Source organism: Homarus americanus, unplaced genomic scaffold (genome assembly GCF_018991925.1).
Source record: "Homarus americanus isolate GMGI-L3 unplaced genomic scaffold, GMGI_Hamer_2.0 scaffold16430, whole genome shotgun sequence".
Lineage (NCBI taxonomy): Eukaryota > Metazoa > Arthropoda > Malacostraca > Decapoda > Nephropidae > Homarus > Homarus americanus.
In genome coordinates this window covers 5,953,343-5,966,488 of record NW_024729259.1, presented here as the reverse complement: position 1 = coordinate 5,966,488, position 13,146 = coordinate 5,953,343, and the positions used below count along the sequence as shown (strand labels likewise).

Here is a 13,146-nt window from a genome sequence, read left to right as displayed (position 1 = left end):
CTCCCTTTGTATATTAAGCTCATCTCTCAGTTGTTGTAAATTCAGTTGCCTGAAGATGTCTTGAATAAAGACAAAAGCTAAGGTGCTCCAGTATTTCCCTTTTTTATTTAAAGTATGCAAACAGTGATGATTTCTTTAATTTGTTATTTAAGAAATACAGTAAACCTTCTCCTTTTTTATGTTACTGAGGATCTTGCTACTAGATTAACTTGAGTTATGGTCCCAGTTTGGTATACAGTATAAATCTTACAGGAATAATACATACATCACTTTCATGATTGTTTGGTTGTAAGAATCTATTTTAGTTTTTTTTTTAATGTACAGTACGGAGAAATGATCTGTGTAACTTAAATTTTCATCTTAAAATTGACATTTATATAATCTTTGTTTTAATTTATTTTAATTTCTGTAATTTCAGGTGGGACAACTTCAGGAATCACTGTCAATGGTTACACAAGTGATGAATGCATTTTGTAATCTACCAGGATCACAGTCACTTCTCACTATGTCCCAGTCTAGTGGATCAGGTCATGAGAGATCACCAGGAGCAGTTGATTCACCACCATCCCAGAGTGCTGCAACAGTTCCCGTTCCTCTCAGTGAATCAGTAACCTCACTTACACATTCAATTCGTGCCCTCACCACTTCAATTGTGAAATCTCCATCCAGTCGTAAAGATAATACGGTTTGCGGTGAAGGAAATGGTGCTGTAGCTGGTGGTTGCGGTGATGGTAGTACAAAGGTTCGTAGTGATGATAACAGTTGTAGGGATCCATCTAGTGATGGTTCAGATGGAACTCCAGTAGCTTGTCAAAAGCAGCCACCTCAGTTGGATCAATTTATGAACCCAGAAATGGTTAACTCCATGGCTTCAGTGGCATCAGCTGATCTTAATGCAACTGCTCTTGATGCATCTACTCTTTCCGTTGATTCAACTGAGGGTGGAGAAGCAGATACGACTGGTCGTGATGAAGCTGAACTCTCTGAATCAAGTCAGTCATCCCTTTCTGGAAGTCTGTCTGGAAGTCATTCAGGCAATCAATCTGAAGGTGGTCGACAAACTGCTTGCCAAGGCCCGCCAAGACCGTCCTCCTTACCAGTTACAAGGCCACATACTCCCCGCACCACTGCCTCCTGACCCCCTTGTCCCCATCCTGCTCTAGTACTTCACTCTACCTTATGTCCCGGTTTACGCCCCGCACCCCGTGCTATACAGCATTATGCTAATGCCCTTTTATCATCGGTGCTCACTGATCTCACAATAATTGCAGGTCAGAAACCAAGGTGAACCCCAACAAATATTTATGGCAGAAAAAAAAATGGTAAGTCATAATAACAGTATGAAATTTTAAATGATCCTAGTCCATAGCAATAGTAATATTATCAAAGCCATTAATTCTTTGACTAAAATTTACAAATATTTTTCATTATAATGCCAAATACAGTATTCTCTAGTCACAAGTTATTTATATTTTGTCTTTACCTCATGCTGAAGGAAATTATTTATTAGTCAATAGGCAGCTGTATACACAAGAAAGACAAAGGACAGGTCACTAGTGTTGCAGATTAGTATGGTAATGTAGGTAACGTTAATGGATATTAGGTAATTGTACTGTATGTACTTGTATTATTTTATAATTTAAATATTATTTTCTTTTAATATATTTTGACGGCAGTGTGTGTGAGTGTTTCTCTTTACGAGAGGAATACTTACACAAGTTACTGATATACAGTACAGTGCATCATGAATCTGTTCTCAAGTTGAAAATGTAGGGGAAGTCTACTGTACTGAAAATTGAATATGCATTGATGTCATTGCTCTTGCTTTTCAACTTATTCAGTATCTGTTTTGTACACATTATATATATATATATATATGTATATATATATATATATATATATATATATATATATATATATATATATATATATATATATATATATATATATATATATATATATATATATATATATATATATATATATATATATATATAAACCGAACCCTCACTAATCCAAAATTTTGGGCGTTTTGTTATTTTTGTCGATACAGATGTCTTCAAATAATTTTGAATAATTCTTATTCTCATGCTTCTCAGAAACAAAATTTTCATACAGAAACAATTAAAAATTTATGAAGATAGTATGAAAAACTGTACATACAAAAATATATACCGGTACAGTATGTGAAATGCAATATAAAATACAATTGAAAGGTGTGTACATAATCGCCATTTCATGGTCATTTGTCAACCGACCACCCCTCCACCACAGATTACCCTGCCTCAGCTAGCTTCTCACCACTGTGTCCCAGGTATGATCCTCAGGTCAGATGTTAAAAGGGTTTTATGCAGTGTGACTACCAAACTTTGTAAGGTTTCTTTATGTCTCTAACACTGGACAATGTTGGTAATAGCAGAGAAAAAAAAACACCCAATCAGCTAATAAACTAACAAATGGAGTAAATTATTAATAAAAAAAAGAACACGAAATTAAACTTTCTCCTGTTTTTACTACTCATGACTAACCATTTAATAAATGCAGGAATTGTTTTACTGTACAGTACATTTACATACTGTATAAGATGCATTTCTATGCATTTGAAAGGTTCTCGATAAGTATGTAATTTGAAATTTTCCTTACAATTTTTAGAATATGAGAAACTACGTACAGTGTATATTAGAGAACCTTTAATACAGTCATCTTTTGATATACGGAAGGGTTAGGTCGTAAAACAAAATTCCATACAGGAGGTCTCCGACTTACAAATGTCCAACTTATGAACACACGCTGATACGAACGGGGTTAAACGTGAAATTTACAGTATTCTATTTACCTGATGACTATTTTTTTCACTTTCATTTACTGTATTTTGTCATTCTATTTCTTCTTTTCACTTAAATTAAGTGATTTTAGATGTATATAAGGGCTTAGGCTATGAGATATTGGGATTTTGGATATTGTTTTGTAAGTATGGTATGCATATAGTATGTGTTCCGACCTACGTACAAATCCGATTAATGAACTTCCTCAGGAACCTAACCCGTTTGTAACCTGGGGATCCCCTGTATATTAAACACAATTTTCCCTTAACCCATTTTACAAATAAACAGTTTTCTACACAAAATCTTGACTCGACAATGTAACAAATACAGACAATAACACAACAATAAACCTTTTTAACTATCTTGAACATACAGTAAATAAACATAATGCAGAAATTAAACCAGTCTAAGACAATTATGAATATTTCACTGCCGTATTTAAACAAATGTAGTACAGGTAATAGAGGCACCCTTTAATTTTAGAACATAAATTTGTATTTGACAAATTATCGAGACTACAGTGATATCTCTGTTTGCCAGAACAATTGGTGCAGGCACTTCTGGGAATGAGAGATTTCCGTGTAATGAGACAACACTCTCAAAGCCGGAAAAAATCCCTCATCCCCGGAATTTTCCGGGTAATGGAAAAATGTTCGCGGAAGTTCCAGAAAATGCGCCTGATTTCATCTCTCTAACCCCTGGGGAAAAAAAATCCCTCATCCCCTGAATCTTCTGGATGTCGGGAATATTTTCTCGGAATTTTCCAAAAAATTCCAGCTATTGGAATTCTTACTAACGGAGATATTACTTTAATTCTATGTTTCTGAAATTTTTTACTAACTGTACAGTAGTTCAATCAACCCAGAAATTGGATGATATCAAATTAGTGAGGGTTCAGTGTGTGTGTGTGTGCATATATATATATATATATATATATATATATATATATATATATATATATATATATATATATATATATATATATATATATATATATATATATATATATATATATATATATATATATATATGCCAAAAACTATTACAGATCCCAATAGAAGTAAAGGAGCTTTGCCATGCCTTATATACATTGTTGCAGCTTATGAAAGCCATTATTTACGGCTTTTAGTTATGATTATCATGAAAACCTACATTTTGAGATACAAGTACCTTGCCAATTGTTGGGATTCACATAGTTTGACATGAATACCATGGATACACAAATATCCACATTTTCAACAAAGGGAAGTTGAGAAAATCATAAAAGTTATGTAAGCTCTGCATTTGCTTCTCTTGCAGTGAACTGTTAGTACAATGCTTTTCTAGTCACAAGCTGCAGCCAAACAGTTGTGCTTTACAAAGTCTGTACAGTACATGAAATGTAAAGAGGACCTCTGTCCTGTTGATGGTCTAATCTGTGGTCCCTCTTTTACTTGACATACTCAATTTCTTGTTTGTGACATATTACACATTATTCATTGACGTCAGTATATTATGTATGCTGATGGTGATGTACACACAAACATGCTTGTGACATGTATACTATGACTTGGCACACTCACCATCGCTATTGTTGCTCCATTACCTATAATGTCAAGCAAGCTGCCTTACTTTTTGAATAATAGTGGAAGAATCCAACCTAGTTCTGTGTGATCTTTTATATTACAATATTTGTACTAAGACTAATTCAGTCATTAACCATGCTTACAGAATTTACAAAGTTTAGATATACCACTGTATAATCTTTGTTTCTTGCAGGTTTGGAAGAATATCCTTGATACTTATCACAGCTTTTATATATTCCATTCTTACTGAAAATGTTATTAAAAAGGCAGTGACAAATTTTAATCATATTTATAATCACCATTTATTTTAAGACGAGGCAATACTATTCGATCATATGAGCATACACTACTTAATGTAAGTGCTTGAGAATGACAAGATATCTCCTTTATATTTCTGATGCCTATTGGGTAGCTATAACCAGTATTTGTGAATTGTTAAGGTAGAATCCCAAACCATTTTTAACACAATTTTTTTTTATAAGTTTTGCATGTGTGAATGTTGGGGAATTTAACTTCCTTGGTAAATATATTGTGATGTCTTTGTTGATTCTCAATACTGTATAGTCTTTATGATAATCTACTCCAGAAATATACAATGGAAAGGTTGCAGAGAAGTGCAGCTAATTGGAGACCCTGTCTGAATGCTGGAATTTAAAATAATGATTTTATGAATATGTTTGTATTTGTACATTAGATTGATATTTTTTGAAAGGTATAACAGCTCTATTTTTGTTGCTTATTATAAAAATAATGAGATTTTGGTTTTTGACTGTCTCTTAAGTGTTGAAAAATTACCACTTTAGGGTTGAGGAAAAATGTCTTGTCTTCAGACTTGAAAATCTGAGCTTCAAATACAATTTTTGACATTCATGATTTCCATATTCTCAAATAAAACTACAAACACAATAGTCTTGCAAGGTATAAAGAACTTTTTTCACTACCTAAAGTATCTTTTCTTTTCTTGTCCTTGCTGCTCTAAAACTGAAGTGACACCCCAGAACTCTTCATGTTGTTACTCAAATTGTTTTTTTTAAACCCCCCCCCCCCAAAAATCATCTTTTGAGCTAAGCTGATTACGAGTATGTTTGTGGAACTAAAAATATATAAGGTAACCCTCCTGTAAGAACATGCTAAATTTAGTACTGCATTAGTATATATAATATATATATATATATATATATATATATATATATATATATATTATATATATATATATATATATATATATATATATATACAAACTATATATGCTGTATACGTACTGTACAGGTATCCCTCGTTTAATATAAATTCACTTAACATTAATTCAGTTGAGTGATAAAAGAATTTTGACACCCATTCCATCTTAACGCTAAGTCAAAATTTTGTTTAGCGATAGCTTGAGTCACTAGGAAGGGAAAACAATTGGGCATGAGGTGGCCTGTGAGATCGCATGTTGCCATCATTACAGGCAGTGAAACTATAAAAGTTGTGGAAAAATTGTTACAACACACTAATGTGGCTCAGAAATAAGGAAAATATAATATATAACTATAAAATAAGAAAAATGAAGAGAATGGGTGTGAAGTGAATGTATATGTAGAGGTAATGGGCTCTAACTGTGTGCTCCCTGACTCAATCCCCCAATGTGACGTCATGGCATACACACAGCCCGGTAGCAGCCACACTTCTCTTGAGTCAACTGGATGACTACCCAGCTGAACTGTGTTGCATCACCCAGATGATGTTTTATGATATGCTATGCATCAATTTTATTGTTTATCATAGCAATTTTTTTTCATTTTTGACATGCAATTTGAAATTTGTTTGAATTAGGCTCACCTTGTGCTAACTAAGCCCTTTAACTCTGAACCACATTGTTTATATAGAAATTTGATGTTAATAAATCAATCGTTTAAATTTGAAATCATTTATATCAAACTCGTTTATTATTTCTGTACTACTGCACTGTATTATTATTTGGAAGTACAATACTGTACTTGGTGTTTACTGCCCTGCCATTTGAACCTGTTGTTCGCCCTCCATTCTTTGCTGTTATCCCTCGTTTCGTGATAATTTCACTTAACATTAAGTTTTTCAGAAATGCAACCCCGTCGTTAAACGAGGGATACCTACTGTATATATACAGTATACAGTACACTCTAAGGCAACATTGTGCGATGATGAATACATTTGTCCTGTTTTCCAGGTAAAATTCATGTGTAATGTATTGCTTGTTTTTCCATTAACTGATAAGGACTAAGAACGACATACCACGTTTACTGCAATGTAATGATTCCTTGTTCAGTCATACAATCTCTTTTTAGACCTGCAGACATTTTGCATAAAGTTCTGAGTACTATATAGATATTCATTATAGAGAAGCAAGAAGTAGACAAAGTAATTACAGGAGGACAAATTAAGAGACTTTATAAATACTTGTATCAGCAATGAAGATGTTAAGAGGATACTGTAGTCATGTAATGTAAAGGCCAAGACAAAAACAACCATACTGACTCTACCATTTTTATGCATTCAGGTTTTAGTTCACAGTATCCATTATCAAGTCAGGCTACTATGCCAAAGGAATACAACTAATCTACATTAGAAATTATAAGAGATATCATAGGGAGATGTTATACCCTATAATTGAATTACATAAGTCTTTCTGTGATTAAATAACACCACAGATTGATGTACAGTACTGTACACTTATATGTACAAATGCACAAAAAGGTAAAAACAAAAATATATAAAAGCAGTAATCAGAATTATTAGTGCAAATTAATATTTAGAAGTGGGTTCTATATATCTTACATCTATCACCAGAACCTTTTGTAATTTTATTTATTGTTCATTTTGGGAGAGTTCTGGAGTCTGGTTTTTATGTGGAAGGATTCCACTATACATTATTGTGTTCTCAGTTGGCACATGTTGTGAAGGAGTCAGGAATGGAATGATTTTGTGTATTTCTTATGAGCAGTTAATTACTACTATGTACTGAATCATGTTGGGTAGAGATGAGTTTATCTGCCTTTAAAAATGTGTCCCTTGTGTTTGCAGTCTGCAGAAGTTTGTCATTGAATCTTCATTTATACAGACCATTACAGGTAACACATTTGCGGAGTAAGGAATTAATTTCTTTAAAGTAATACTACCAAGCTTGTGAAGAGCTTTACCCTGTTTGAATTATATTCTATTATAAGGATATACAATTCTCATAACAATCTGGAACTTTCCTCCTTGGAGATTAAATTTATTTTTCCAATATAAATTATTGGAAGGTAAGTTATGTGTGCAGTTTTATGTTCATTAAATTAAAGGAGTGAATGTGACACTGAAAAGTCAATATTTAATACATTGCAAGCTTCTTAACTCATCAAGTAATCCAACACAGACTTGGAAATTTTGTAAGTAAGACTTTGGGTGACACAAGTGGATGACTCTGTCCAAATAGTGGTGGCTAAAAAGCATGATTAACCAGTCTTTTTCATAGATTTGATTGTCTTGCTGGATCTGAAATGGTCGTTAACTACTTTGTGACTTCAGTTCAACTTAAGTTTATGAGGTGTGCCATACAGTGTATTAACTCTTATGTATGTCAGTAAATTACCAATATACAGTATATATACAGTATATCTTAGTTTATATTAAATAATATGAAATTATAGTTATTATAAGCAGTCTTTTGGGCATATATAAGAATTCTTTGTTATTACGGTTATCTTTTATCATTTGAAGCCCGTTCAAAATGATTCATGAGTAAACATACCAAAGTACAGTATGTGGGTTTGAGCACTGGGAACCTTAATTCAAGTGGCTTGGGCTTAATCTTAAAAGTAGATAACTCCTGTAAATACTAACCTCAGAAAGAAGGCTGGAAGTTAATGGGTTGTAAAGCCTTACACTTTATTGCACAACCCATTCTTCATATGACTGCAGTAAGCCAGTCATAAGACATGCTTGCAGCACCAAACTTCAATCCAGCCACAACTGGGCATAATGTTTTTTTCTACCAACCACATTATTATTTGTGAAAAGGCTAAATGCCAGACCTCATAATGAGACCCTGGGAGTTTTGGTCTGGGTTATACAGTTCTCAGCAGTGTCTTACAAATGGATAAAGATAGTCTTTACCCTACTTTTACATCATTTTGTAAGTTTTTTAAGCATGATAACAGCCTACCGGGTAATTAGTTGGTACTAGTTGATTGGGCAGTATAGGGAGATACCATATATGGGCTCAGCCCATTTTAATGAATTTTTTTCACAGTAGGATGGGGACTAGTATGAAATCTATGTAAATGAATGCAGTGGTGTCATCTTTTACTGTATTCAACAGGTGAGATGGAACCATTATTGGCCTGAAGGATGATCAAGTCATAGGCATTTAAGATTGCCTAGTTTTTAATCAGGAGAAGAATTTTTAACCTAATTAAAGCACTTCCCTTCAGACAGATTATTGCCAAGCTTTCAGAGGTCTAACTAGACTTTTGCCATAGTAAAGTGATTGGCTTTTCTTGGACCAATTTTAGGTGGACTAGACCAGGCATATTAAGTGTATTTGTAGAAATATGAGTTTTCTCTAGGTAAAATTTTCTGAGGTTATGTCACCAGTTGGAGTCTAGAAATGGGTCAGCCAGTTTTTTCCACGTGGGAGTGATTGGTCTTCAGATTACGATCAGCCACCATGGACTAGGTACAGTATTTACTGAGGAAACCCCAGAAAACTCAAGTGTATGTTTCCATGGGTCATCCCTCACTGGCTCTGTTAAAAACTGGGTTTTCAGGATTAAACCTCATTCAATAGGAACAACTCAAAACTGCATGTATCCATGTGATGCCCTCATAGGTTGGATGGACATGAGGTTTTCTGCTGTGAGACTGGCTCATGACCAGGTCAGTTAAATAAGAAATTTGTTACTCAGTAAGCTGCATGGCTTTATGAATCAAGTGCTCCCTAATCTTTATTGGGAGCTGTGGCCTCTCAAACCCCTTTTAGGGCTACAGTACTTTGTCTCTGCAGGAGTTGGCTAATCTTTGGATAAAGCTCCGGCCCCTGGTTTAAGGTTTCCCGAATTCAAGCTCATAGGATTTGTCTAGCTTTATGCACAAGTTGCTTGAATGCCAGACATGTGGTCTGAGGGGATGTTATGCTGCCCCAGCTGACTCCCAGGAGATTTGCGTTTTGAATTTTCAATCGGACCATCTTTTTTATAAGTGAGAATTGCTTGCAGATTACAGGAAAGAGGCATAAGCATATAATTTTGGATAAGTGAATTTTCGTATAACAATCATTTGTATCGAGAGGGATACCTGTAATTGTATATAACCTTCTGAAATGACTGTGATTTGTGTAGTACAGACAATCCCCAAGTCGCGAATGGGATCCCAATATTCGTCACAAAAATCTATAATTAATTTTTGTTTACATTATGTTCTTTAACATCACTTTATTTACATTATTTGTAATGTATGGGATATTATTGTTGTTTTGTTTAGGTTGAGTTGTGTTTTAACCTAACTTAACCGATGAAATTAACACTGTTCTTAATTACGAACAGGTTGACTTACAAAGAGGGTCAGGAATGTCACCCATTCATAATTTGGGGACTGCCTGTACTAATCATAAGGCTCTGGGGTTAATACCTTAGAAGCCCTTTAATATTAGTGGCTGGGGCTAAACCTAAGATTTGTTACTCCATCCATCAATAACCAGAACCCTTCTAAAGAGTCCTTTGAAAATAAGTGTTATTAGCGTTATCAAAATGGCAAATGAGCCATGATGTCACATTAAGAATGCACACTTCTCCTGTCACTTGTCAGTTAAAATATTTGACATCAGGACCAAACCTAGCTCAGTTCCAGCTGCCTCCTAATAGGATGAAGATATTTTTTCATAGCAACAACAACTCCATATGCAAAAAAATCTGATTGCTATGCTAGGACTGAATGTATATGGTCTGAAGTGTTCATTTTGATGACAACAATCATATCAGGTTTGAATTCTTCATTGTTTGAAAGAATAGTTTGTGAACTCAACTTTTTAGGGAGTAATGATACTAGTATAAGTCATTTTTCAGTTTCAATTTATCTTCACAATTCTGTGTTCTGGCCATTTGTGATGTAATTTTCCCAACCTTGGTTTTCTTCTGAAATATTTATTTCAGGTATAAACCTGTGTTAATACACAGAACAATGTTGTATCGCTCCTAGATCATTGTCACAAATAAAAATGGGAGCACCACCTAAAAACTCAGTGCCTATCTCAAAAGTCCTTTGGGAGTATTTGGTGGAAATATTTTGTAAGAATGTGATTAACTGATCTGGTATCAGTTAATTTGTGTCCCAATTGTTTCATGTGCTGAAAGTCCCTAGGGTGTTAGGGAGCTATTCTTGACCTTAAATGACCCAATAAATTATCCCCTTGATCATCCGCAATTAACCTAAAGGATGCCTACTGACATGTTCCTATTCATTGGCATTTTAAAGAATTCTAGTGTTCAGTCTGGGAGAGTTTTGTATCATGGGAGAAGAATTTGTCTTCAGTTTAGATGATTGGCTTGTCATGGCACTGGTCAGAAAGTGTACTATTATGATATCCAAAGAAACATTTATGTGGGCTACAGGAGGCTTTTAATGGACTGAGAGAAATGAAATTTTCTTATACTCAGAAGTTTCAGTGGTTCGGTCAATAATGACACCCTAGAAATGGGTCAGTTAGTCACTCAAATGAGAACATTCAGCTATTTCCTTTGGGAGTTGTACTTTCTCTTTTCCCAGAAAGAAGTTTCATGCAGACACTGTGAGTGTATACTGGTAATAAGGATGTTCATTTCCTCCAATTATGTTAGGGGCTTTACCAGTAATTAGTACTTTTGAGGGGAAATCACTCGGGAACAAGTTTTAGGGTCTGGCTGGGAAGCTAACAACAGCACTTCATAAGTGAATGTCTGAAGGATATGTTTCTTCTCCAACTCTGTGACTTGTTAGTTGAGGCTGTTGCCTTCACTCAGGATGGGTTTCCATTCCTTAGAGGGCATTAAGAGAAAGAAAGTCTGGTGTCCAACTCCCATGAATTTTCATATTAACCCCTTCACTACTGGGATACCACTTTTAATATTTTATTTGGCTAGTGTTGGACGATTTTATTTAGCTCAGAGGGTGTCCTGTACACAAGGAATTAACTTTACCACTTAACCCCTAGGCTTCAGGTCACTTCATATGATGTGTGTGTGTCTGTAGAGCTTTGGGTCACATGACATTTTGATCTTTTGCGGGCCTATTTGAATAAAAAGGTCAGGCCTGGCTAGATTATGTTGCCAAGTAGGTACAGTATTTATCTTTCACTTACACATGAGAGCCTCCCAGTCTCTTCTCAGTAGCTTCTCAGCCTTTGTGATGTAGGCATCTCACCCTTGGACTTGACTAACTTCATGTTTTTCTACCCCCCAATCCCAAAGCACATGTCTAGTACAGGTTGTACCTCTCTAGTCCGGCATTCTGTGGTCCGGAAACTCCCGTGGTCCGTAACGATTTTAGTTTGTCCAATGGAAGATAGGCAGCTCTCTTTTCTTTTCTTTTTTTTTTTTTTTCTTTTTTTAACTTATCTGAATTATTATTACAGGAGTATTAAATTTTTGCCCCTCAGGCCCCAATGTGGGTCAGTGACCTATGCCCGCGTGGGCTAATCCCCGTAAAAAAAACAACAAAGCCGCGGGAAATTAAGGTTTGTTTACATCCGGCAGTTCGGCTGCTGTGTCTCTCTCTCTCTGCTTGTCTATACAGAGTTCAACATTTAACCTTTCAATATATATGAGCAGTAAATAAGTGTTGCTTTCATATTCTTATGTAGAGTAATGACGATATGTTTTCACATGTTCGCACTTACATACGCGCAGTCTCACTGTTTTTTTTACCATTAATGGTTAGCTACTTATATTGTTCCATTTATTAACATTAAATAACATTACAGGTACTTCAAACAACCATATTAATTTTTTACATTAATTTTACTCCGGCTACAATCAGGGTCTTATTTTCTTCAGTTTTATATGTAGAACCAATCAGTCACTGGTTTTGTAAGCTTTAACAAAAACAATGCTGGCAGCCGTCTCGTCTCCTCATGTGTTTTAATATTCCACTTATTATTAATAAATTGTACAGTATTGTTAATTTTGCACACACAAACATTAATTCAATAAAAACAAATTCAGAAACATTAATTAAAATATATATGAACAGTAAATAAGTGTTGCTTTCATATTCTTATGCAAAGTAATGACGATATGTTTTTCACGTGTGCGCACTTACATAAGCGATCTCTCTTTTTTCTTTACCATTATCGTTAGCTACTTCTATTGTTCCATTTATTAACATTAAATAACATTACTTAAAACAACCATATTAATTTTATTACAGCTACAACCAAGGTCTTATTTTCTTCAGTTTTGTAATCAACGAAAACAATGCTGTCTCATTTCCTCGTGTGTTTTAATATTCTACGTATTATTAATGAATTGTATTACTCATTTTGCACACACAAACATTAATTCAATCAAAAAGACTTTCAGTAATAAACAATAATGAATCTTTTGTACATAAGAGAAATGATGCTGTTTACACGATTGTGCACGTCTTCTGAACGTTGGTGGGCAGTTCAAACCCGTCGAAATTCGAGTTCCCGCCGTCAAAATTTTTAAATGTGTTGTTTTTTTGTGTGTTCAAATAGAAAACGTCGAATGAAAAACTCGCGAAATTTGAGAAGCTACTGTATG

At 34.5% G+C, this 13,146-nt stretch overlaps 1 protein-coding gene across 1 annotated transcript in view; it reads left to right on the top strand.

The window, feature by feature from the left end:
- LOC121866471 (mucin-5AC-like) overlaps positions 1–1,310 on the top strand; it is a 43,006-nt gene extending 41,696 nt beyond the window's left edge. The window contains exon 17 of the mRNA XM_042366178.1: positions 419–1,310. Coding sequence (XP_042222112.1) covers positions 419–1,138 — 720 coding nt within the window. The 3' untranslated portion in view covers positions 1,139–1,310. The remainder of the gene's footprint in view (positions 1–418) is intronic.
- The last annotated feature ends 11,836 nt before the right edge of the window (positions 1,311–13,146 follow it).